The sequence below is a fragment of the Macaca thibetana genome, chromosome 5, assembly GCF_024542745.1.
Source record: "Macaca thibetana thibetana isolate TM-01 chromosome 5, ASM2454274v1, whole genome shotgun sequence".
Lineage (NCBI taxonomy): Eukaryota > Metazoa > Chordata > Mammalia > Primates > Cercopithecidae > Macaca > Macaca thibetana.
Window position 1 is genome coordinate 87,884,692 of NC_065582.1, and position 22,273 is coordinate 87,906,964.

The window sequence follows — 22,273 nt, forward strand, 5'->3', positions numbered from 1 at the left end:
GCAGCAGGAATTGGGATAAAATATTTAATAACTAAAGGAAGAACGTGGGGGACATCTTTCTTTTTCTACTTCTGAAAAGCCAAAAACAAAATTTATGAATTTTGATGTTTTAGAAAATGTGGCCATGTGATAAGTCCATATTATTTTTTCAAGGAAATTATATGCAAAAGTGGACATCAGTTTACCAGTGTTAACATTTTAACATCTCTTATATTTTTATAATAACTGCATTTGCATGATGTAATTAGGGTACAGGGAAAGGAAGATGTGTAAAAAGGTAGGTTAATATTTTTAAAAGACTAAATTCTTCTCAGGCTTTTTTTTTATTGTTTTCCCAGTTTATTGTTGGGTTTTCTTTTTGTTTGTTTTCAGTTGCCTAATATTTTAGTGTCTAACTTAGAAGCTAAATCGTTTGTCTCTATAAATTTATTATTTATTTCTTAGACCCTTTATAAAGTACAGAAAACCACTTGTTTCATTATGCTTTCATCTTAAAAAGAAGACACCTTGTTATAGCTACTATATCATTAAAACTAAAAAATGTCTGAAAAATACATGGGCATTTACTAGGTGTAGTTTGGTATGATTCTCATCGTATTTAGGTTTGTTGACATTTTGAGACCTTGACTATCAAACAAGCTGCCTGGTTAGCTATCATATTTTAATTAGTTTCATCAAATCTGGCCTTTCATCTTTGGTCACAATAATTAAAATCCTTTTAACTTAGCAATTAAAATGATGCAGTCATATAGGCATCAGAAGTACTGCCTTTTCTTCATACTGTACTACCATGACTGCACAAATGTGTTTCTTAATTATCTGGCATAATTTTCACATTGCATGGAAGCTCATAATTTGCAGAATGAACTAAATGTTAAAAAAAACAGCCATATCCCTGTTGCAGCTAATTGGCTGGATAATGCCCACCATTGACCAGCGTATTATGCTCACAGTAAGGTAATATTACAGAAAATACTCCAGATTTTATAACTGTGTTTCAACATGCAGTATTATATGCATATATAGTATATATTTTATACAGCTTTTAAGAGAAATTATTTTTATAGCATTAGTTTTTATTCAACTAATGGTGACATCAGCCTACTTATGCTAAACATTAGCTATTGCACATCTAAGCATAAATGTGTTTATAAAATTTATTCGAGAAAGCAAACCATGTTGCAAAAGGGAAGTAAACATGTGGCCCTATAGGCCTTAATGCATTCTTTATTTGAAAGGCACTGAAATAGAGAGCTCTCTCTCTCAGTGAAAGCAAAGACTCTCTGTGTTTTAGAACACTTTACTTCTTAAATAGAGTTGAGATAATTGGCATGTGAAAGAGGCATTCTTTGTAGAAAGGCCTGTAGTAAGTAATGTTAGCTTGCTGAAAACTAATACCAAAAGAAAATAAACTATATTTTTCAAACTTTTCTGGCAGAGCTTTCCCAATTCTCTTTGTACTAAAGCATTAATGGATTCAGGTTCTTAACTTGAAGATTGTACGTTTATTAGAGTAATTGATAACTGACTGAACAATTTAAACATGCTAGTCATGTGGAGGATATAGGTGTTTAAACATGCTAGTCATAGGATATAGGTGTTTAGGGGAGGCAGCAAGAGAGTTGTTGAGTCCACAGTTTCTAAAACATTCTTTTTAGAGTAACTGATCTCTTATGGCAGGTGTAAAGGCTGTACTTAAAAGTTCAATAAATGCCCACAAAATTTAAATGTTAAAAGTATTTCTCTCTGAGATTTTCCTATTTTCACTCTTCTAAAATCTGTTTTTTCCCCTCTTTATTCTTAGCTCATGAGAAGATATAAAAGCTGTTCTCCCATTTTGTCTCAGAACTCTGTAGAAATAGAAATGTTGATTCTATTTTGTCAACCCATCTATTTGGGGTGGTCTATTTTGTTCTGACTGCAAAGCCAGCAGCATCCTGGCTCCTCTCATTCTCTCCAAGTGTGTTTGCCATAATCTGGGGTCCAGCCTTTAGCCTGGCTGGCACAAAACATAAATGAGGCCACATCTCAGGGCAGCTTGATATTCACCAAGAACACATAATACATCATTTAATTTACAGAGAGAAATGTAACTGGAATGTTCATATCTGCACAAGTGTTTTCTTCTTAATAATAACAAGCATTTTACAATACTTCCCATATACCAAAGCTCTGTTCTACATGCATTAGCAGGTAGCACCCTAACTGGCACATGTGTTTGTTGAATGTTGAGAATGAATGAGAACATTATTTATTCTGCCACCGCGAGTGAAGTAGGTCAGTTAGCTGGTACTGTAATGAATCCTGGTTCTGAATCATCTCTAGCTAAAGACCTTAGGCAAATAACGTTTTGTTCCTTAGAATTGTTCTCTGTCAAATGGAGACTAGTAGTACCATCTCCATGTGGTTGTTGTGAGGATTATATGAAATAATGCAAATAATGCATTTAGAACATTCCTCACTTTTTAGATAAGGAAAGTGAGCCTTAAAGACACTTACTTAATACTTTCCCAGGATAGCTAGTAAATGATAGTGGCGGGACTTAGACCAAGGTCTTTTATTCTAGACACAAGTTCTTTACCTCTGTTCTGTTCTGGCTTTCAAATGCCGGTTTAGTTATATGTCTTAAGAGAAGTGCACAAGCCAAGTATTTGTGATCCAAAGCTTCGCTGTAAGACCAAAGCACTTCACAGCCATTTGGCCCATGGACAGTACTTCCCAGAACATTTCGAATGTTTGCCTCAGCTACTCTTCTTTACTATGCATCTGTTGCAAACCAACACATTTTAGACTAGCACATCCATTCTCCTGGTAAGATAATAATATGTTTAAATGATGTTAAAGTCTCATGACTTGGGAACCATCTACTTTTTGATGTTGCCTGGGTCACTGACCAGAACCTCTACTTCTCCTCCTTGGGCAAAACTTTACTACGTCTCCCACGAAGTAACAAAACACCGTGTGTGGACTGTGAATAGTAACAGACCTTTGAATGACTTATTTTCAGATAAGCTTCATTACCTGCCAGTGCCTCAGCCATTCTCCACTGTCAGATGAAGGAGTTGTATTACTTGTTTCTGTCTGTTTTTTATTATGCTGTCAAGTGGTACTCAAATTAACTTTTTATCTAGGATAAAACATATGGGACAATCAAACATAATATTTTACTCTGTTCATTTTCTCCCTTCACTTTATATCATGGCAGAGATAACATGTAAATGTCATTCTAGTATTTGATAAATGTATAAATCCATATGGGCCCAGAATTAAGTTCTAGTCTGAATGCATTCTTCCAGCACTTACCACGTATGCACAATTATGTCCTCAATAAACACCTATTAAACAGTTATATCTTCATCCATATCAAGAGCAATCTTTGATTAGACATCTAGGCATTATGACTGCTTCCCTTTGAGATAATAAATCAATATTATTAAATTTAGATTTATTCCTTTTTGTTTTTATTTTCTGTTGCTACTTTATAAAATTGATGTGTTTTTGTCTCGATAAAGGGGTTAAGCCAAGTCAGATTTTATGGCTTTTAATAGCTTCCTTGGTAAATATTAAAAGGGGGGGCAATATGCTTTGTAAGGCGTTAGCTGAACATGTTAGAGTTTCTTGAAAAATCAGTGGAAGGTTCCTAATCTACTGTAAAGTCTTTTACTTTCACCCAGTTAGAATTCTGCTTATAGTCAGCTTCTGCAACTCAACCAAGGAGTCATTAAACAGACGGAACACAACATTGTAGAGAACAAAAGTGCATGGAATCAAATTAGAGTTTGGAAATGAAAGTAACTGATAATTAAACAGAAAATAACCAAATAATGACAGTAATTGGGCATTTGGGAGTAATCTGTCCATTTTTAAGACTACCTATCCAAAGAATTTGGTTATGTTTTATGACAAGAGAGGTGGAGAAAAAACTAGTCTAGGCTCTTCTGGCCTTCCTTAAAATCCATTGAACACTTAAAATCCATTACACCCTTAAAATCCATTACACGGGAGAAACTTTTTTAAAATATACATATATTTTTTAAAGGCTCTTCTATTGCTTTCAAAGTGGGATGTAAGACAGAATAGCCTTATGCCAAATATCACACCATTCATTGCAGGCTCTTAATATATACTGAGATTGTAGTCAAGTTAAAAAAACATATGGAAGAAATTCAGAATGTGTGCTTTAGAGTCATTTGGAGTGAGTGGCAATTATGTCCCAATTTTATCACCTATGGGAGGGATAGTTAATAGAGTTAGGATCCATATTAGAAAGATACTCTAAATATTTTAGTTTGTAATCTTCAAAAAGATGAATTTTTACCAGGATTTTTTTCACTTGTTGTCCTGAATGTATTTTTCTTTTGCCCAAAATAGTAATATATAAGCATACATATGGCTTTGTTTGGTGAGAGAAAGCACCTAACAATCTCTGGATTCACTTTGACTGCACTGACCCTAAATAGATGAACAGTGCAGGATTTCCAAGTTTATGGCAAGTTAAGGAGTTCTTCCAATAGCTGTCAACTCTAGAAATAGAGTAATCTAATTCTTGATAGAACAGCACTCTTCAGGCTGGAATATCTGTACTGTCGCGATTACCCTAAGACATTTCAAGAGGAGTTAAAGGGAATCCAGTTTCACATCCTCAGCCACCATAAGTCTTATTTTCTTAAAAGTGATCAGCCTAAGAAGGCACGTTGGCTGGAGGCCTTATTGCAGCTTCTCCTTTCCTGCCTCCTCTTTCTCAAATGCCCTTTTTCCATTTTAACAAAAAGGCACAGGTCTCCCTAGACATAGTCAGTATGAACATTTCCTTGAGCTATAAAAATCTCTGGGGCACACACACAAAGAGACATTGGAAAAGCTTCGTATCTAGGAAGTCTCTTTAATCAAGGGAGCAATGTAATTTTCTTCCCATCTTTATCATTAAGAGATGAATTCCAATAAAATTTTATTTCTGTGCATTTTAATATTTCTGAATATTTATCATATGTTAGTGCTCTCTATCTCAATTATGAACTAAAGAGTTCATAATTGTGAACTCTCTATAATAATTATGATATTGTGTTATTTATTCCAAAGGAATTTTTGAACACTTAGTATCCATCATCTCAGGAAATTTCTAAAATTTAGTTAAATTTTTAAACATAACATATAATGTAGTGACAAAAATATTTTAAAGTTCAGCATACCTGTAACCCGACTTGGGAGGCTGAGGCGGGAGGATCACTTGAGCCCAGGAGTCCTAGTTCAGCCTGGGCCACATGTAGAGAGCCTGTCTAATTTAAAATATGTATATATTTTTAAAAAATTTTAATGCACTGGAACAAAATTGGGGAATTTTAAAGTGGAACTACAATTTCAAAGAAAATAATAATAATATATGATTTCTAAATATCAATGAGGATTTCATTCATGGACTTTTCTCTAAATGAATGATAGTGGGACTCAGATTGCTGTGATATTTATATATCATTGGTAACAGAGTAATATAGCCATTTCATTTTAATCTCATAATATTTACAACATTATTTACAACTATTTAAACATGGAATGGGAATAGTATTCTTTGGGGATATTATTTTGTAGCTACATGAGTAAAAATTATAAAGGCTACAATTTCGAAGTCATTCCATCAGAGTAAACAGTTACCCATTGCTTATGGTGCTTTTTTTAAATCTAGGGCTCAAGTGCCTGGTGGTGTAGGAAAATGTACTGAAGCACTTGTCACAATTCATAGCCAACGGCAAAACTGGGTGGATATCTAAAGTAACTTCTGCATAACATCCCTTTGCTGGGATATAAGAGCTCAAGGTTTGTTATTGTTAAGTTAGGTCAGGAAAGAAAAAGACAAGATAAGATTTAGGGATTACTTCAACTGTTGGACATGTATTTTCCCAAAGAAGACAGTCTTTATATTGACAATTTTCATAATCTGTAAAAAGCTATAAAGACCAATTATGCAGGTTTCTTAGAGGTATCTGAAGTCGGTTCTATCTTATGCATTATATCTTCTATTTCAAAGGTGCTGAGTCTGGATGGACACAACACCCATTTTTATCTTTAATATAGCACAACAAAAGATATTAATGATCTCAACACTTTATGCTTTCATAAAGAGATTTTATTCAAATTCAGTAATTGCTCTGTTTGGCAAAGAATAAAATCTGAAGGAACATTGAAACTCTGTTTAATAATACTTACCCATGATAAAAATTTTATTTTCAAGTAGAATAGGGATGAACTTTGTTAAGTTTTAACAAATTTGGAATGGTGAGTGGTAAAAAAAAAAAATTTCTCAGATTTTGGATTAAACATTTGAAAACATTTGAAGTCTACCCCCAAAATATAATTTTAAAGACATATCTTTCCTTTTAAAACATACAAAAACTTTTAGTATACATATACTTTTTTATGTATAGTTCATTGAAATACATATGATGTGGATGCACTTGTATTAGTTAAAATGTCCTATAAAGAAAGAAACCAAAATGATAACAAAAAGCTTGTGGCCAATATAATGATGAATTGGGAAGGTCTGCTAGTGTTTCTATCCAATAAAATACAACTCAATAACAGTAACAATTTTTAAAAGCAGTTTTTTCACATTCTAATGTAAAAATATTTCTTTTCAGAAGATATTTAAGTATAATTTTTATAACTGGTCATTTTTATTTCTTACAGTTGTAAAAATGTGTTGAAACTAATAAGAATCTCTTCGATTAGACTTTTAAAACAAAATCTTGCCAGTTCAGCTCTCTCCTGGATTTGGTGAAGAAGAAAGATGGGGAGAATGTAACTCCAGTGAGAAGTATTCATTACCTTTTTCAGCAAGCTCCTGCATCCTCCCCGATTACATAAAGGAAGGGCAGGGCAGGACCTAGAGACTTCTCTCCCCAAAGCTGCTATTTTTCTTTCCCCACAAAACCAAATTTCTTCTAAGTATAGTTTCATTTTTTGACATTTTATTACAAAATGTTTTAAACATACAGGAAAGTTTGAAGAACTGTATAGTTAGTATTTAGATACCCATTACTTAACTTTCTATAGCTAACAATTGACTATATTTGCTTTATCACATATCTGTCTCTACTCATCCAGCAATCTAAGAGTTTCTTTCTTTTTTGGTATCTGGCAAAGTAAGTTTTATTTAAGTCAATTGCATATATGCTAATATCTAAACTTCTTGTTTGCATGTACTACTATGCTAAAGCCTTTACAGGTTAGCCCAGGCATTTCCTGCTTCTTTCCCAGCCTACCGTCATCCGAGTTTACTCAAACTTCATTCACATCAAACTCCTTACCCATCATCTGAACATAATGTGGAATTTTGCTGCCTTTACACATTTAAAAAACCTCTATGGAGAATGCCATTCTTCTTTCTTTTTGGTGTTTATGTATACTTCAAGATCCTTGACTGTCACCATTTCACTGAAAAGTTTTCTTCTACCTGCACGCAGTTTGCACCTGTCCTCCCAGGGAAAATGGCCCTGGTTTGTAGCATTTGCAGATTTTCGTGGTATAAATGTTTCCCCCACAGCTGATTTGAAGCTACCAACATGAAATTACTGACCATGGGCCGGGCATGGTGGCTCATGCCTGCAATCCTAGCACTTTGAGAGACCCAGGCAGGTGGATCACCTGAGGTCAGGAGTTTGAGACCAGCCTGGCCAGTGTGGTGAAACCCTGTCTTTACTAAAAATACAAAAATTAGTCAGGCATGGTGGCAGGCACTTGTACTCCCAACTACTTGGGAGGCTGAGGCAGGAGAATCACAGGAAGCTGAGGCAGGAGAATTGCTTGAACCTGAGAGGTGGAGGTTGCAGTGAGCCGAGATCGCCATTGCACTCCAGCCTGGGCAAAAGAGTGAGACTCCTTTGAGAGAGAGAGAGAGAGAGAGAGAGACTGAGAGAGAGAGAGAGAGAGAGACTGAGAAAGAAAGAGAGAGAAGAGAGAGAGAGAGAGAGAGAGAGAGAGAGAGAGAAAGAAAGAAAGAAAGAAAGAAAGAAAAAGAAAGAAAGAAAGAAAGAAAGAAAGAAAGAAAGAAAGAAAGAAAGAAAGAAAGAAAGAAGAAAGAAAAGAGAGAAAGAGAGAGAGAGAAAGAAATTACTGACCATGGAGTTAAGAAGGGACACACTCAGTATCCTCTTACCAGCTGACAGAAGCCAGCTCCAGTGTACCACTGCTACTTTCAATATAATATTTGTCATGATCTCTTGTTGTTCACGTGATCTCCAAAAGCAGAGACAATGCCTCATTCATACTTCTGTTGCTAGCACATGGCAGGCTGTATAGTAAAGGAGTCACAAGAATATTTGATGAATGACTGATTTGGATGTTAATTTGAACTCTACATAACACGTTCTGCACACCACTAATTCAGGTGTAACTGAGGAATTCACAGTAGTAGCTCCACAGTGGTAACTGAGCTGGAAGTCAGAGCCAACATCTATAATGTGTGGCAGATACCCCAGGTGGTAAGAATCTCTCTTCAGCCAAGCACTTGCCCCCACTCTCTGTGGTGCAAATGCCTTTTTCCAGTTCCTTTTTAAGGCTGAAATCTACCCTGTGGGGTTGCAACACTCACTTAGAAGGCCATTTGCCATAGATATCTTAAAACTTCATGAGAAAAAGTCAGTAAGGTGCTAAGTTAAAGGCAAGAAGGACATGTATTAAAAGCAAATCTTTAAAGATCCCCTTGGTCTGCATACTAGCCTCCCCCATGTTGAGCAAAATTTGAGTTTTCAGGGTTGCTTAGAATCTGGAAATAGTAGCATGATACCCTAGGCATAAAAGAAGATCAGAACTTAAAAAGTTGAAAGGAGAGGCCAAAAAAAGAGGTGAATATTATTTGAATAGAAATACAAAATGAAATTTTACTTAAAATTGCTATTTTTTTCTAACATATGAAATACTACCTTTCAGTTTTGGACTTCCAAGTTGAAATAAGTGATTATATGTTTTTTTCAATGGGAAGAAATTATCACAGTTTTCATGTAAAAGGTATTTTATGTGTCTTCATTATTTTATATACTGAATTTTAATTTGAGCTACTGTGGTACATTTTCACAACGTAAATAGAACAGTACCAAGAATGTTTAATATGACATTATCTTTGCGTGTTGCAGGTAGCAAAATTCTGAAAAACATGTACTTATTCTTGATATTTCTGTTTAATTATGGACTGTGAGGATTTGAAATGGAATAAGTTTTTGAAAAAGAATTTTAATGATCTCTGGAAAATACCGAAAACCTGGAATAGCAATACTTAGTATACTAGACCATTTACATCTGAACTTAATTCTCTCCTGCTATTGTTCAGCTCCTTTAGATTGAATTACACATCAATCCAGATATTTTATTTCAATATTTTAAATCTTTGTATGTGAGGTTATGTATGTGTGGTTAGAGCTCATTTTGATTTGATTATATTGAAAAGATTAAAGGTACTTTTCAGGATAAAAGATTCAGAGAATAGTTTAATGACTCTTCTTACTGTCCATGGTCAGGTTATTTTACTTTTTGTGTAAATATATTCCAATTTTATAAGAGGGATAATAAAACTCCTTATCTGGGTTATTGAGAAATTTTTAAAAGAGAGGTTTGTTTTTTTTTTAATTAAGAAAAGTGCTAGAGTGTGTTGCGATTCACAGTTTATGGGGAGCACAACTGCATATATATAAAGTAGAATATCTTTTATATGCTCTCTAATCATTCATTTGATCTGAAAATATAAGGAATAGTATACTGACTGTGAGAATGTTCATTTTACATTTAAAATTGAGTATGTATTTGAGCATTTTTCTGATCATCAGCTTACACCAAGCTAAGAAGCACAGCTCTACATAATTTATTTCCCTCCTTTTCCAACTTTTTACTTTTCGTTTCTCTAGTTAAGGTTTTTACAAGTTTTTTATCAGAAATGTTCTGTGAGATTATTCTTCATATATATTTTTACTTAATTGATTTTATGTGTTACCCCTCTCACCTCTGTTAAATACATGAAATTTTATTTCTAGACATCTTAGCCACTCCTTGCTGCTTTTCTTGTGCTTCTAAATATAGTGACCAGTTTTGGAGCTCTCCCACAATTTCCATTCTTCGTGTTCATTGGATTGATTTCATGATCTGGCCATATTGTCTATTGGAGAGGGCCAGAATCTTTTCCCTTACTCAGCACATCATGACCCTTGAGTTCACAGGTCAGCTGAGGTAGGGAATTTTAAACATAGAGTAGTAATAGGACAATGTTATACTGAAAGCATCATCAAATGGAGTAACTGAAATATATATATGTATAGGAAGACCACCCTAAGGGGACTATTAACCATCCCACTTAAAAAAAAAAAATCTTTTGATGATCTCTTGTTCATTAATCATCTAAAATCCAAGCACAGAGAATTCAGTTTTAGATGGTCTCCAGAGCAGAATTTGATGTATAATCTTAATTACAAATCATAGACAATTAATATTGTTACAAAATCAGAATACGATTAGAGGCAGGGATCCTGCACACACCCTATTTTCCTCTCCATTGTTCTGGCCAAGAGACTAATTAATAATTCAAGGATCTGATAGTGAATGAGACCCGTGGTTTTGCTTATTATCAGAATAGCTGGGTTGGAGAACAGCTCTCTCCCACATAGATGGAAACCTATTCTACCCATTTGCAGGTAGAATAGCTGGCAATAATAAGTCCTTCCCATTGGATGTGTTGAAAGGTGCCTGCCATGGCATGGTTGCCACAAGAGAGGATGAAATGGACATACATGTAGGCTGCTTTCAGGTCAGAGGGAAGGTGGAAGGAAGCCAGCTTGCTGGTTTTCATACACCCTCTGGGGAACACCCATGCACCTATGAGATGGGTTTGTGTTAGCATCACCTCTGAAAGATTACCCACCCAGGCAAAGAAAGTGATCCATTATGTTTTCACTTTCTTGGAGTGGAAGGAGAGAGAAAAAAAAAGCAAAGGCCTTTTTTTCTAGCCATTTCAAAATTGTGTGTGTTGGTACAAGTTTTCTTTCTCGTGTAAATGTTGGCATATTAATTGTTTGATCAATACAATCAACAAGATTCCAAATGGCGTTCATAAAAGCCCTCTAAGGGAAACAGTAGAAATCTTTTTTTCAAAACCATTCTGTGAAAGCTTGCTGTTATCACAAATTATAATAAAAAACCAAAACACATACCAGTTATCATCTATAGTCCCTGAGCAAATTACGTGACTCAGACTGTTCAGTTGGATTAGGAACATTTCTGTTATTATTTGAAAAGAATATTCTGTTGTGTATCTATTAGAAGCAGTGGAATTAGATGATCTGCTTGTGTTAATGCTTTCTATAAAATCCCACATAATGTATAAAAAGGATAACTTATCCATTTTACCTTGGATTATAAAAATCTTGGCCAGGTGTGGTGGCTCACACTTGTAATCCCAGCACTTTGGGAGGCTGAGGCAGGCGGGTCATTCAAGGTCGGGAGTTTGAGACCAATCTGACCAACATGGTGAAGCCTGTCTCTACTAAAAATGCAAAAACAGTTAGCTGGGCGTGGTGTCACATGCCTGTAGTCCCAGCTACTTGGGAGATTGAGGCAGGATAAATCACTTGAACCTGGGGAGGCGGAGGCTGCAGTGAGCCGAGATCGCGCCACTGCACTCCAGCCTGGGCGACAGAGCGAGACTCCATCTTTTAAAAAAAAAAAAAACAACAACAACAACAAATTGAGAGGTATTTTTTCTGTTTTATACTTCTTCCAATATACCTTGGGAATTAAATAAAGAATAAAATGGGTTCATTAAAGTATTATTTTACAACATTATTTTAAAATATATTTATTTGTAACAATAATCTATGTAATTACTTTTTTTAATTTGGAAAATGTAACAAGTGGTAAAACTTACCTGGAAAAACAGTGCATAAATTTCAAAAATAGTACTAAAATGCAAACCATGGTGTCATTGTCTCTTACTAAATCCAATTTAGCAGTTCTCTACTCTTTTCTCTAGAACTCATGAACCAACCAGATGAAAGAGTATCAAGTGCTCAAGCAGTCATCATCAAATAATTATGAATGATGTTGCAACGCAGATAGGGAATTAAGAGACTTCCTAGTTTAATCATATCAAAGGAGAACTTTTGGAAAAGCAGTTTCCTAAAGTAGTTTTCCCAGCATGGAGACTGCAAATGAATAGAAGATGGTGATAAGGCACTTAACTCTTCCTCCCAATGCATGGTCTCTGTATAAATAGAAAAGAAAGGGAAAGTCAATTAGAAAAGGAGGATAGGAACCTACCCCTCTGCTCAGTGATTTTCCAGTTAGCTTCTTACTCACCTCCCCCCTGATATCTCAAAAGTATGGGGACCTCTCAAAAATCACATCCTAGTATTGGTGGCCAAAAGCTTAAATTTTCAACTTTGATTTACGGATAAATCCTCTTAAGGAAAAAAAAAAAAAAAACAAACCTGATTTTGCTTACTGGAGTCTGATGTATGTATAAATTTGTAAAATCAATTGCAATTAGATAAAATCACTGACCCCTGAACTCTGTTTGAAAATACAGGTGCAACAGCTGCAGCCCGGAAGGAGGTGATAAGGAACAAGATCCGAGCAATAGGCAAAATGGCCAGAGTGTTCTCAGTGCTCAGGTGGGTGCATTCGTCCTCTGTTTTTGTTTCAAATTTTATAATGTGTCACCTAATAAATACTTTAATACTTTCATCTGGTAATTTAAATATTTTACTAGAGAATATTTGTCTTTTTTTTTCCTTTTAAATTAAAAATTGAGAAAAATTAAATGAGAAATTGTCTGTTTCTCACTCTTTTAGTTAAATTGCAATCTACTAAATTATTTCTGTTAAGAAAGTCTCAAAATGAATCGCATCACATTTTATTCCTCTATTTGCTATAGGACTTTAAAACATTGATTTCACAATAGGTTGAACATCTTATGAAACAGGAAAAGCTATTGTGATTTTTTTTTGTTTTGTTTTTCATTCTGGTTCTGTGGTGAAAGATGCATTTATCAGACACATTTCACTAGATTTCTAGGAAATGAACTTCAACCATAGAGCTATTCATGTGAATCTATATTATTCTAATTATTGAGAGAAGAAATTACTATGTTTCAATTTCCATATAGTAGTATATTTTGTAAATAGATTATGAATCATTATTAAGCATTAATTTAGAAAACAAATGTTTTCTTGAAGGAAACTCACTCTAGTTATTTCTAAATAATACAATATAACATTTCTCTTCAGAAGATTACTTTAAAATGTGATATATTTATATGTTAGGAGTATACAGTCAATTCAAAATGATACATATTAACGAGTAAATAGGAACACCTTGGGAAATATTACATCTACAATTGGATAATTTAATAATCTAATTTTTTGCCAAATTTTTGCCCCAACTCTTTCTCATAGAGTATTGACACTGGCTCTTTTGATTTCTCCTCTTGCTATTTCTATCCTCTTCCTGGTACAGTCACTAAAGAGTAACTGAATGACTTAATGCCAAAAGAGGGAGCCATGAGAAGGATGAAAAGCATTATCATGCTCTCAGAGACACCACATCAAAGACAATGAGAACTCTGTGGTAGCCAGCACAATCACGACAAGCTGTGTGCAGGCTGAAAATAGAGCATCATTGCTCCCTTCTGTTACTGAATGAGGCTACCTTTGCTCTATTGCTCTACGTTTCCAACTACATTTTCAGGGTTTATTCATTCATGCCATAAGTAAATATAGTAAAACTTAAAGCATTCATTATGTACCATGGAGAAAAGAAATAAAGCAATGTAGAGATGGAGCAAGTGGGAGATAAAGAACTTCTTTTAGTGTGTGGTCAACAAAAAACTTTCTGAGTAATGGTATTTGGGCAAGCATGGGTGACCTTCATGAAGAAATGGGGTAAGGGAGTTCAAGACAAAGAAAATAGCAAGTGCAAAGATACTTAAGTAAAGACAAAACTGGCAGTTTTGAGGACCACAAGGAGACCTGTATGGCTGGAAAAATGTTCTGTGGGAACAAAGGCATATATGAAGGTCATAAGCTTAATTGGAACTCTGAGTAAACACTTGCTTATTTATTGTGCCTCAGATTTACCAATAATGCTTTTATTTCTTGTTCTGTCTGAAGTCTCTGAGGGAAAGTAAAAACAGCTCTAGAATTTCCATGACTATCCCATGATAAATGGACTATTTGAACCCAGTGATCAGTGACTTGACTTAAAATTGCACATGTTCATAGAAAAATTGAAGCAAGCTATATCTTATTGTTTTTCTATAATAAAAGCATCCATAGCACATATGCAGAATATAGAGAGATCTTATCTAGAAAAAAAGTAAGTTAAGCTTAGTAAGTAATGATTGAGCATTAACTGTATACCATGCACTGAATTAGGCAATCTAGATACCAAATTGGAATGCCAGCTAGATAGATAATAAACTAACATAAGAAAATAAAGTGTGTGCTAACTACATGAATAGATGTCCTGCTGTGGCATTAGACAGGAAGGAACCTTGTGTTTCCTGACTGGAATGTTCATAAAGAGGTTAAAGTTGGAGGAGTGCTGTGAAGGATAGGCTTGATTCCAGGACAGGGAGGAACGTGGTGAAGGCATTCCTGGAAGTGGAAAAATTATCAGGAGCACAGTCGCACAATCCTAACAGCAATATCAATGGCCTCCTTTTATGGGACACTTACTAAGTGCCAGGTTCATGCCCCATGTTTTGCACATTTGACAATAATCAACACAGGAAGCTTGCAAGGTTGTGGTGACTTCACTTTCCTGTGAGGAAATTGAATCTGAGAGAGGCTAAGCAGTGTCCCAACTCACTCAGTTGGGGAGCAACACTAAGGAGAGTCTTACTCAAAACTGCTATGTAGTCTAGTATAAATTCTAGCAATACTAGTAATCTAGTAATGAATTCTAAGTATATTCAAGGACTGACTAGCAAAAGACATGAAGGTGAGTGAGGAATCTAGTTAAAAAAGAGACTGAAAATATATTGAAGTCCATATCCTTGAGTGCTTTGAATAGCATGTTAAAGCATTTAATTTTTGTGTGTGTAGGCAATCAGGAGTTGTAGAATTACTTTAATGAGATTAGAGGCATGCTCTAACCCATGTTTCACTATACATGTTAATCGCAGCGTGAAGATTGGCTAGCAAGGTGACATATGGATAACCAAAAATGTAAATAAATATAAAATAAAATGTAAATTTAAAAAAAAAGAAAAACATTTAGGAAGCTTTGAAGTAATCCTAGCAAAAGGCTGGACCAGGCTATGGGAGGAGAAGTGCAAAGGAAAGAACAAACACAAGGAATTTGGGAAAACAGAACGTCACTAATGAATGTGGAATGTGGTACAAATTTGTCAGATATACTTGCCCATCATGTTTCCTACATTTTGGAAATGTGCAACGTTATCAGGGAACCAGAAAACTGTCTTTAGCAGTCCTTGCAGATAAAATACAAACCTGTTGCCTAGGATTCGCCAGTCAGATAAATGCATGTAAGTAAGGCTTTGTTTCAAATTGAGCATCATGAGGAGGCATCAAGGCAGGACGGCAATTGTCCAGTCAGGTGTGGAATCTCATGGGCCAGCAATGGAAGAGCTTCCGCCTCAGCATTTTGGGAGCTAACTACACAGCATTAGTATGAGCTCTGGCATTGGCTATGAACATCAGTGGCAAGCCTTTCATGGAGCCCACCCCACAGTGTGGACAGGTACTATTATTCTTCCCAGCTACAGAGCATCAAAGCCCAGTTCTCTGGATCTGTGAACTCTCTAATACCTTTAATATATCTCTTTCCTGTTAAAATTAGCCAGAATAGATTTCCGGTGTTGGCCATGAGAACCCTTACCTATGTGAGAGGCTACAGGAGAGAGGAAATATTCCAGAATATTCTACAGAGGTTCCAGTCTGTGCCATGGATAGGATGCCATTGTCTAAGGAAGAGGAAGTATTTTTCAATTTAAATATCCAACAGGTATTTATTGGGAAGAGTAGGATGTGTTGAATTTGGCAGAGCATTTATGTAGAGGCACTCAGAAATTCTGCCCTGGAGGTTCAGAGAGAGGTGAGGGTTAGAAATGCAGACATAAGAGGCCAGGTGTGGTGGCTCATGCCTGTAATCACAGCACTTTGGGAGGCCGAGCTGGGCGGATCACAAGGTCAGGAGTTTGAGACCAGCTTGACCAACATTGTGAAACCCCGTCTCTCCTAAAAATACAAAAATTAGCCAGGCAAGGTGGTGCGTGCCTGTAATCCCAGCTACTTGGGAGGAAGAGGCAGAAGAATTGCCTGAACCTGGGAGGCAGAGGTTGCGGTGAACCTAGATTGCACTATTGCACTTCAGCCTGGGCAACAGAGCAAGACTCTTTGAAAGAGAGAAAGAGAGAGAGAAAGAAAGAAAAGAGAGAGAAGAAAGAAGGGAAGGAGGGAAGGGAAAGAGAAATGCAAACAAGAGTAAATAACACAGAGATGAGTGCAGTAACGTAAGCTGATGGTCTTGCTAAAGGAGGGCATGAAAGGTGAGAGGAGGAGAATAAAGAATTCTTCAGAACATTGCTGTCTAATAGAAATAAAATGTGAGCCACATCTATCATTTTAAATTTTCTAGAAACCACAGTAAAAGGGGTAGAAACAGAAACAAATTATTGATTATTATAATATAATCTGTTTAACACAAATACCCAAAATTTTACCATTTTGACATTTGATCAATATAACACTTATTAAAGGGACATTTTCTATTCATATTTTTGTACTAAGTCTTTGAAATCCCATGTGTATTTTACACTTACAGCACGTCTTAATTCAACTAGTCATGTCTGAAGTGGTTAACAGCCACATGTAGCTGGGGCCTACATATTAGAAAACATAGGTCTGGAGATAGAAGAAAAAGATCAGCCTAGGAACTTGAGAAGATGTCAGAGAAGGAGAAGGAGAAGCAGGAAAAAAAGCATTACAACACCTAGAGCAAAGAGTCTTTCAGGAAGGAGGGCATGGTCATCAGAGGAAATTACTGCAGAGATTACCAGTTTGAATGAGAACTCAACAGAGAGAGTTGGAATTGAAAAATGAAGAAGCTGCTAGAAACCATTGAGGGCATGGCTTCCGCGTGAGGCAGGAATGGCAGTCACAATTAAGGGAAGTAAGGAATATGGTTGAACAAGAAAGAAAAAAAGAGCAAGGAAGGAAGGAAAATGACCATCTTCTTTGCTGGGGCTTTTGTAACAGTGTATCATTTAATCTTCATAGAAATCCCATAATTACAGATGTAATTTTATAGAGAAGAAAACTGAAGCCCAAGAAAATTAAATGATGTCCCAACATCAGTCTTATGACTGGGATGTTAGCCTGAGTGTGACCCCCACAAAGATGTGATTTCCCAGAAAGGTTTTTCTACTGTTGGTACAAAATTAAAATTTTGAAGAAATTTTGAAGATTAAAAAGAATACTTCAGATTACCGGAAAATTTTTGTAGGTAAAAAGCTAATAATTTACTTGGCTTTCTCAGAGCATTGTGGGTTATAATTGTTTGTTTGATGAGTCCCGTGTTTTGGGGGGTTTTTTGTTTTTTGTTTTGTTTTTGAGACAGTCTCACTCTTTCGCTCTGGCTGGAGTGCAGTGGCACGATCTTGGCTCACTGCAACCTCCACCTCCTGGGTTCAAGCAATTCTCAAGTCTCAGCCTCCCAAGTAGCTGGGATTACAGGAGCATGCCATCACACCCGGCTAATTTTTATGCATTTTTTACTAGAGATGAGGTTTCGCCATGTTGGCCAGGCTGGTCTCAAATTCCTGGTCTCAAGTGATCCGCCCAGGTCTGCCTCCCAAAGTGCTGGAATTACAGGTGTGAGCCACGGTGCCCAGCCTGAGTCCCGTGTTTGATGCGGGATTTGACACAAAGATTCTTGGTGTATGTAGGAATTATAATCACTCATGAGGCAAAACCCATATTTTGAATATGAATGTAAAGGAAAATTGTGTTCGTTCTTTAGAGATACTCACAATTTTCCCAAATCATATTATCATTCAATATATTTCTTCAGGAGACCTCTAGTGGTTTGACAGACCACAGAAGCTTAAAAAGTTTGAAACACCTGCATGAAAATAAACAATAATTATCTCAAACCTATTATTATTATTATTATATTATTTATTTATTTATTTTTTTTTTTTTTGAGACGGAGTCTTGTTCTGTATCCCAGGCTGGAGTGCAGTGACACAATCTCGGCTCACTGCAACCTCCGCCTCCTGGGTTCACGCCATTCTTGTGCCTCAGCCTCCCCAGTAGCTGGTACCATAGGCACCGACCACCACGCCCGGCTAATTTTTTGTAGTCTTTAGTAGAGACGGGGTTTCATTGTGTTAGCCAGGGTGGTCACGATCTCCTGACCTCGTAATCCGCCCGCCTGGGCCTCCTCAAGTGCTGGGATTACAGGCATGAGCCACGGCGCCCAGCCATCAAACCTACTTTTTGTTTGTTTGTTTGTTTGTTTGTTTGTTTGTTTTGAGACGAGTCTCGCTCAGTCGCCCAAGCTGGAGTGCAGTGGTGGGATCTCGGCTCACTGCAAGCTCCGCCTCCTGGGTTCACGCAATTCTGCTGCCTCAGCCTCCCAAGTAGCTGGGACTACAGGAGCCCACCGCCACGCCCGGCTAATTTTTTGCATTTTTAGTACAGATGGGGTTTCACTGTGTTAGCCAGGATGGTCTCGATCTCCTGACCTCGTGATCCGCCCACCTCGGCCTCCCAAAGTGCTGGGATTACAGGCGTGAGCCACCGCGCCCGGCCAAACCTATTATTTTTAAGTAAACTTTGCAGTAGAGGATACAGAAATCTAAAATATGGATTAACATTTCCATTCTCCATTCAACTTTTACTGTTTTATTTTTAGCAAATACTTTTGAAATGTGAGCTATGTACCAGGTACTGTTCTAGTCTGGGTGCTGTGGATGCAGCAGTGATTAAAGCAGACAAGAACCCCTGCTCTCATGAGTCTTGTCTAGCTGGGGGGTGCAGAGGGGCGGGGAACGGCGGGAGGGGAATGGAGTGGGCAGGAGACCAGAAGTAGGGAAGTAAACACACCGTATCGTTTTTCAGGGGTGATAAGTGCCTTAGATAAAATAGGCAAAGGGAGAAGGAGTAGAAAAAGGGATTATTATTTTAAATGGCATTCCTAAGGAAGTCCTTGCTTAGAAGGCGATATTGGAGCAAAGATTAGAAGGCAGAGTGGGAGTGAGCCGCACAGATGCCACGGGAGGAGGATGACAAAAAAGTGCAGCGCCCCTCGGTGGAGTGTGCTGGGTATGTCTAAGGAAAGTGGACGTTGGTAGGAAATGTAGACCAAGAGTTGGGTGCGAACAGGAGAGTGTGGGGTAGCTAGTTTATTTTAAGGCCTTTGTGAAACCTCCCTTTCACCCATCAGAAGAGGAGAAGCCATTAGAGAGTTCTGAATACACAAGTGACAGGATTTGGCATAGGTATGGAAGGCCTCACCCTGGCTGCCATACTGAGAACAGCTGTGGGAGGAGGGGGCAAGAGTGTGACTCGGATGGAGCAGAGAGACTATTTGGAAGGCTCCTGCAATCCAGGTAGGTGATACTGGTGGTGAGCAAAAGAGGGAAGTCACAGAAGGCTGTATTTTGTATGATTTTATTTATATGAAATGTCCAAGAGAAACAAATCTACAGAAAGTGACTGGAAGTGATACAGGGCTGAAGGAAATAGGGAGTGACTGCTCAATAGGTATGAAATTTCTTTTGGGGGTAATGAGAATGTTCTAAAATTGATTATGGTGATGGCTGTACCTCTCTGTGAATATATTCAAGACCATTGATTGAATCCTAACACTTTAGGTTAATTCTATGCCAAGTTTATATATCAACAAAGCTGTTGTCAAAAGAGATGAGGTAGTAGCTTTGTGAGAACTGGTTAAACTAGAAATATTTTGAGGGCAGAGCCCTCAATATTTGCTGATATAATGGATATGGAATTAGGATAAAAAGAGTTAAAGAGTGATCCTTTTAAGTAACTAAAAGATGGAATTGCTAATTTCTGAGTTGAAAACAGATTGTGGTAGTAGCAGGTTTGGGGAAAAGTTCAGGAAATCTGTTTGAGTCATGTGAGACACCTTCATAAAAATTTGGAGTAGATAATTCTACATACTAAACTCTCTTCCTGTGTGTGTGTGTGTGTGTGTAAGTAAACACAAATATATGTGTGTGTGTGTATGTGTGTATATATACAATTTGTATTTTAAAGACTTTTTTCTGGTTATGTAGGATTGCAGTATCACTATGTGGAAGAGTGAGTGGTTATTTAGTCATGGTTATTATGAGGATTTAACAATTCAAAATGATTAATAGTGTCAAGTAATTAATAAATATAATTGAAATAATGGTGTACTTAAAACTGATTGTAAAACAATTGTCATGCTGAGTAAGAAAATAATTTTATATTAGCAAATCAGTGGGGAAAGTGACTGAAGAAAAAAGAAAAAAAGGCTGGGAAATTTTGCCAGTAGGTTTACTGGCTACTTGCCATTATTTTATGTGTTTTTCATGTAACATCTAAATTACTAAATTCCTTAATTTCTAAAAGTCCACTGAATGTAATTCCTGATTCCCTAATCCACAAATCAGTTTTTTTTTCAATCTCCATATGCTCTATTTTTTTATTCTGTCAAATCAAGTCACTTCCTCTTATTTTTGCTGAGTCTTGGCTGAAAAACTTAACATCAGCATTCACTATGGCTCACTTTTAACATACAGAATGCACAACAAACACTTTTCATTGAGATGCCTGATTACAAAATCAAAATGGTTTTCTCTATCTTCGATACTCAAAAGAAACTGAACCTCCCTAATTGGATAATGTAAACTTTATTGTAGCAATCGTTTATGGAACATTACTAGTATATAAATAAATTAAAATAAAGTATGTTAAAAAAAAAAAAAGATCCAGAGAGCCAAGATAGAAGGAAATGTGGGTTCTTATATGCATTTTTTTTCCTTTGAGTCATTTCTTTTGCACAAAAGAAATTAAAGGTTAATGCCACCCCTCATTGTGCCTTCCAGAGAAGAGAGTGAGAGTGTGCTGACGCTGAAAGGCTTGACCCCGACTGGCATGCTCCCCAGCGGAGTACTTTCTGGAGGGAAGCAAACCCTACAAAGCGGTAAGCAGACCGATGGGTATGACTGTGTGCCAGGGCATCACAGTCAGCTGTGTCATTAGAGCCCTGATTTATTCATTCATTTAAGCTCTGTCTTGGTCTTCAGTTCTTCTCAGCTGGCAGAAGGGCTGAAACCCCAATCAGTTTGATCAGTCATGTCCAACATAATAGCTCCCTCATTCTCTGGAATATGGTCTCTACTCCACCTTTCCCCCATTCCCTCATTCCCATGTGAATCTACATGTATTCAGCCTAGCTACAGGACAGCTCATTTAGGTTGCCTACATGCACAATAGGTTTGACTACTTTGAGCCACTCCGTTGTCAAAAACAACTTTTTAATTACATTTTTGATAAGTATGCTGGTTATCCATTTCATTTATGAGATTAACACATACACACAAAAACTAAAATATACCTGGAAGTCTAGATTTTAGGGAGATGATTTCATTATCCTCTTGAATGGAAATCGGAAGCCATATGTGTCTTTTCGCTGATTTATCAGTTGAAAACAAGAGACTGAGTAGAACTACATTTTTGAAAAAAAGAGTAACATTTCCTTTACAATACAGATTTTATGTTAAAATGTGTAGCTTTCTAGACTAGTGCCATCCAACAGAACTTTTTGTGATGGTGGAAATTTCTGTATCTATACAGAAGGCACATATGACTGTTGAGCATATAGGGAATATAACCAAGAAATTAAGTGTTTTCTTTTATCTAATTTGTATTAAATTTAATTTAAATAAGCCAGGGGGCTAGTGGCTACCATGTTAGCAGCACAGTCCTATAAATTATTTCACCTTTGTTACTTTTTTTAATCAATTTTAACTATTATCATTACATAGACCACAATTTTAACACTAGGAAATTGCTATTAGATGAGGCTTTAACAGAAAAAAAATGAAAATGAAAATATGCTGTAAGATTTTTCAAAACATTCTCAGCCTCTTGCTTATTTTCCTATATCTTTCCTTAAATCTTTTTTGTATTTTCTTTTCTGTCCCTGCCCTTCAATCTAGAAGACTCACTATTCTCATTTATGTTATTTAATAACCTTCTACATGAAGAGTAGTGATCAACTT

The 22,273-nt window shown here is 36.5% G+C and overlaps 1 protein-coding gene across 6 annotated transcripts in view; it reads left to right on the forward strand.

Moving 5' to 3' along the window:
- The window catches only part of PPP3CA (protein phosphatase 3 catalytic subunit alpha), a 330,028-nt gene that overhangs the window by 300,056 nt on the left and 7,699 nt on the right, over window positions 1-22,273 (forward strand). For all 6 annotated transcript variants that reach the window (XM_050791104.1, XM_050791105.1, XM_050791110.1 and 3 more), the window contains 2 exons: window positions 12,560-12,644; window positions 21,095-21,192. In XM_050791104.1, the coding sequence (XP_050647061.1) occupies window positions 12,560-12,644; window positions 21,095-21,192 (183 nt within the window). The remainder of the gene's footprint in view (window positions 1-12,559; window positions 12,645-21,094; window positions 21,193-22,273) is intronic.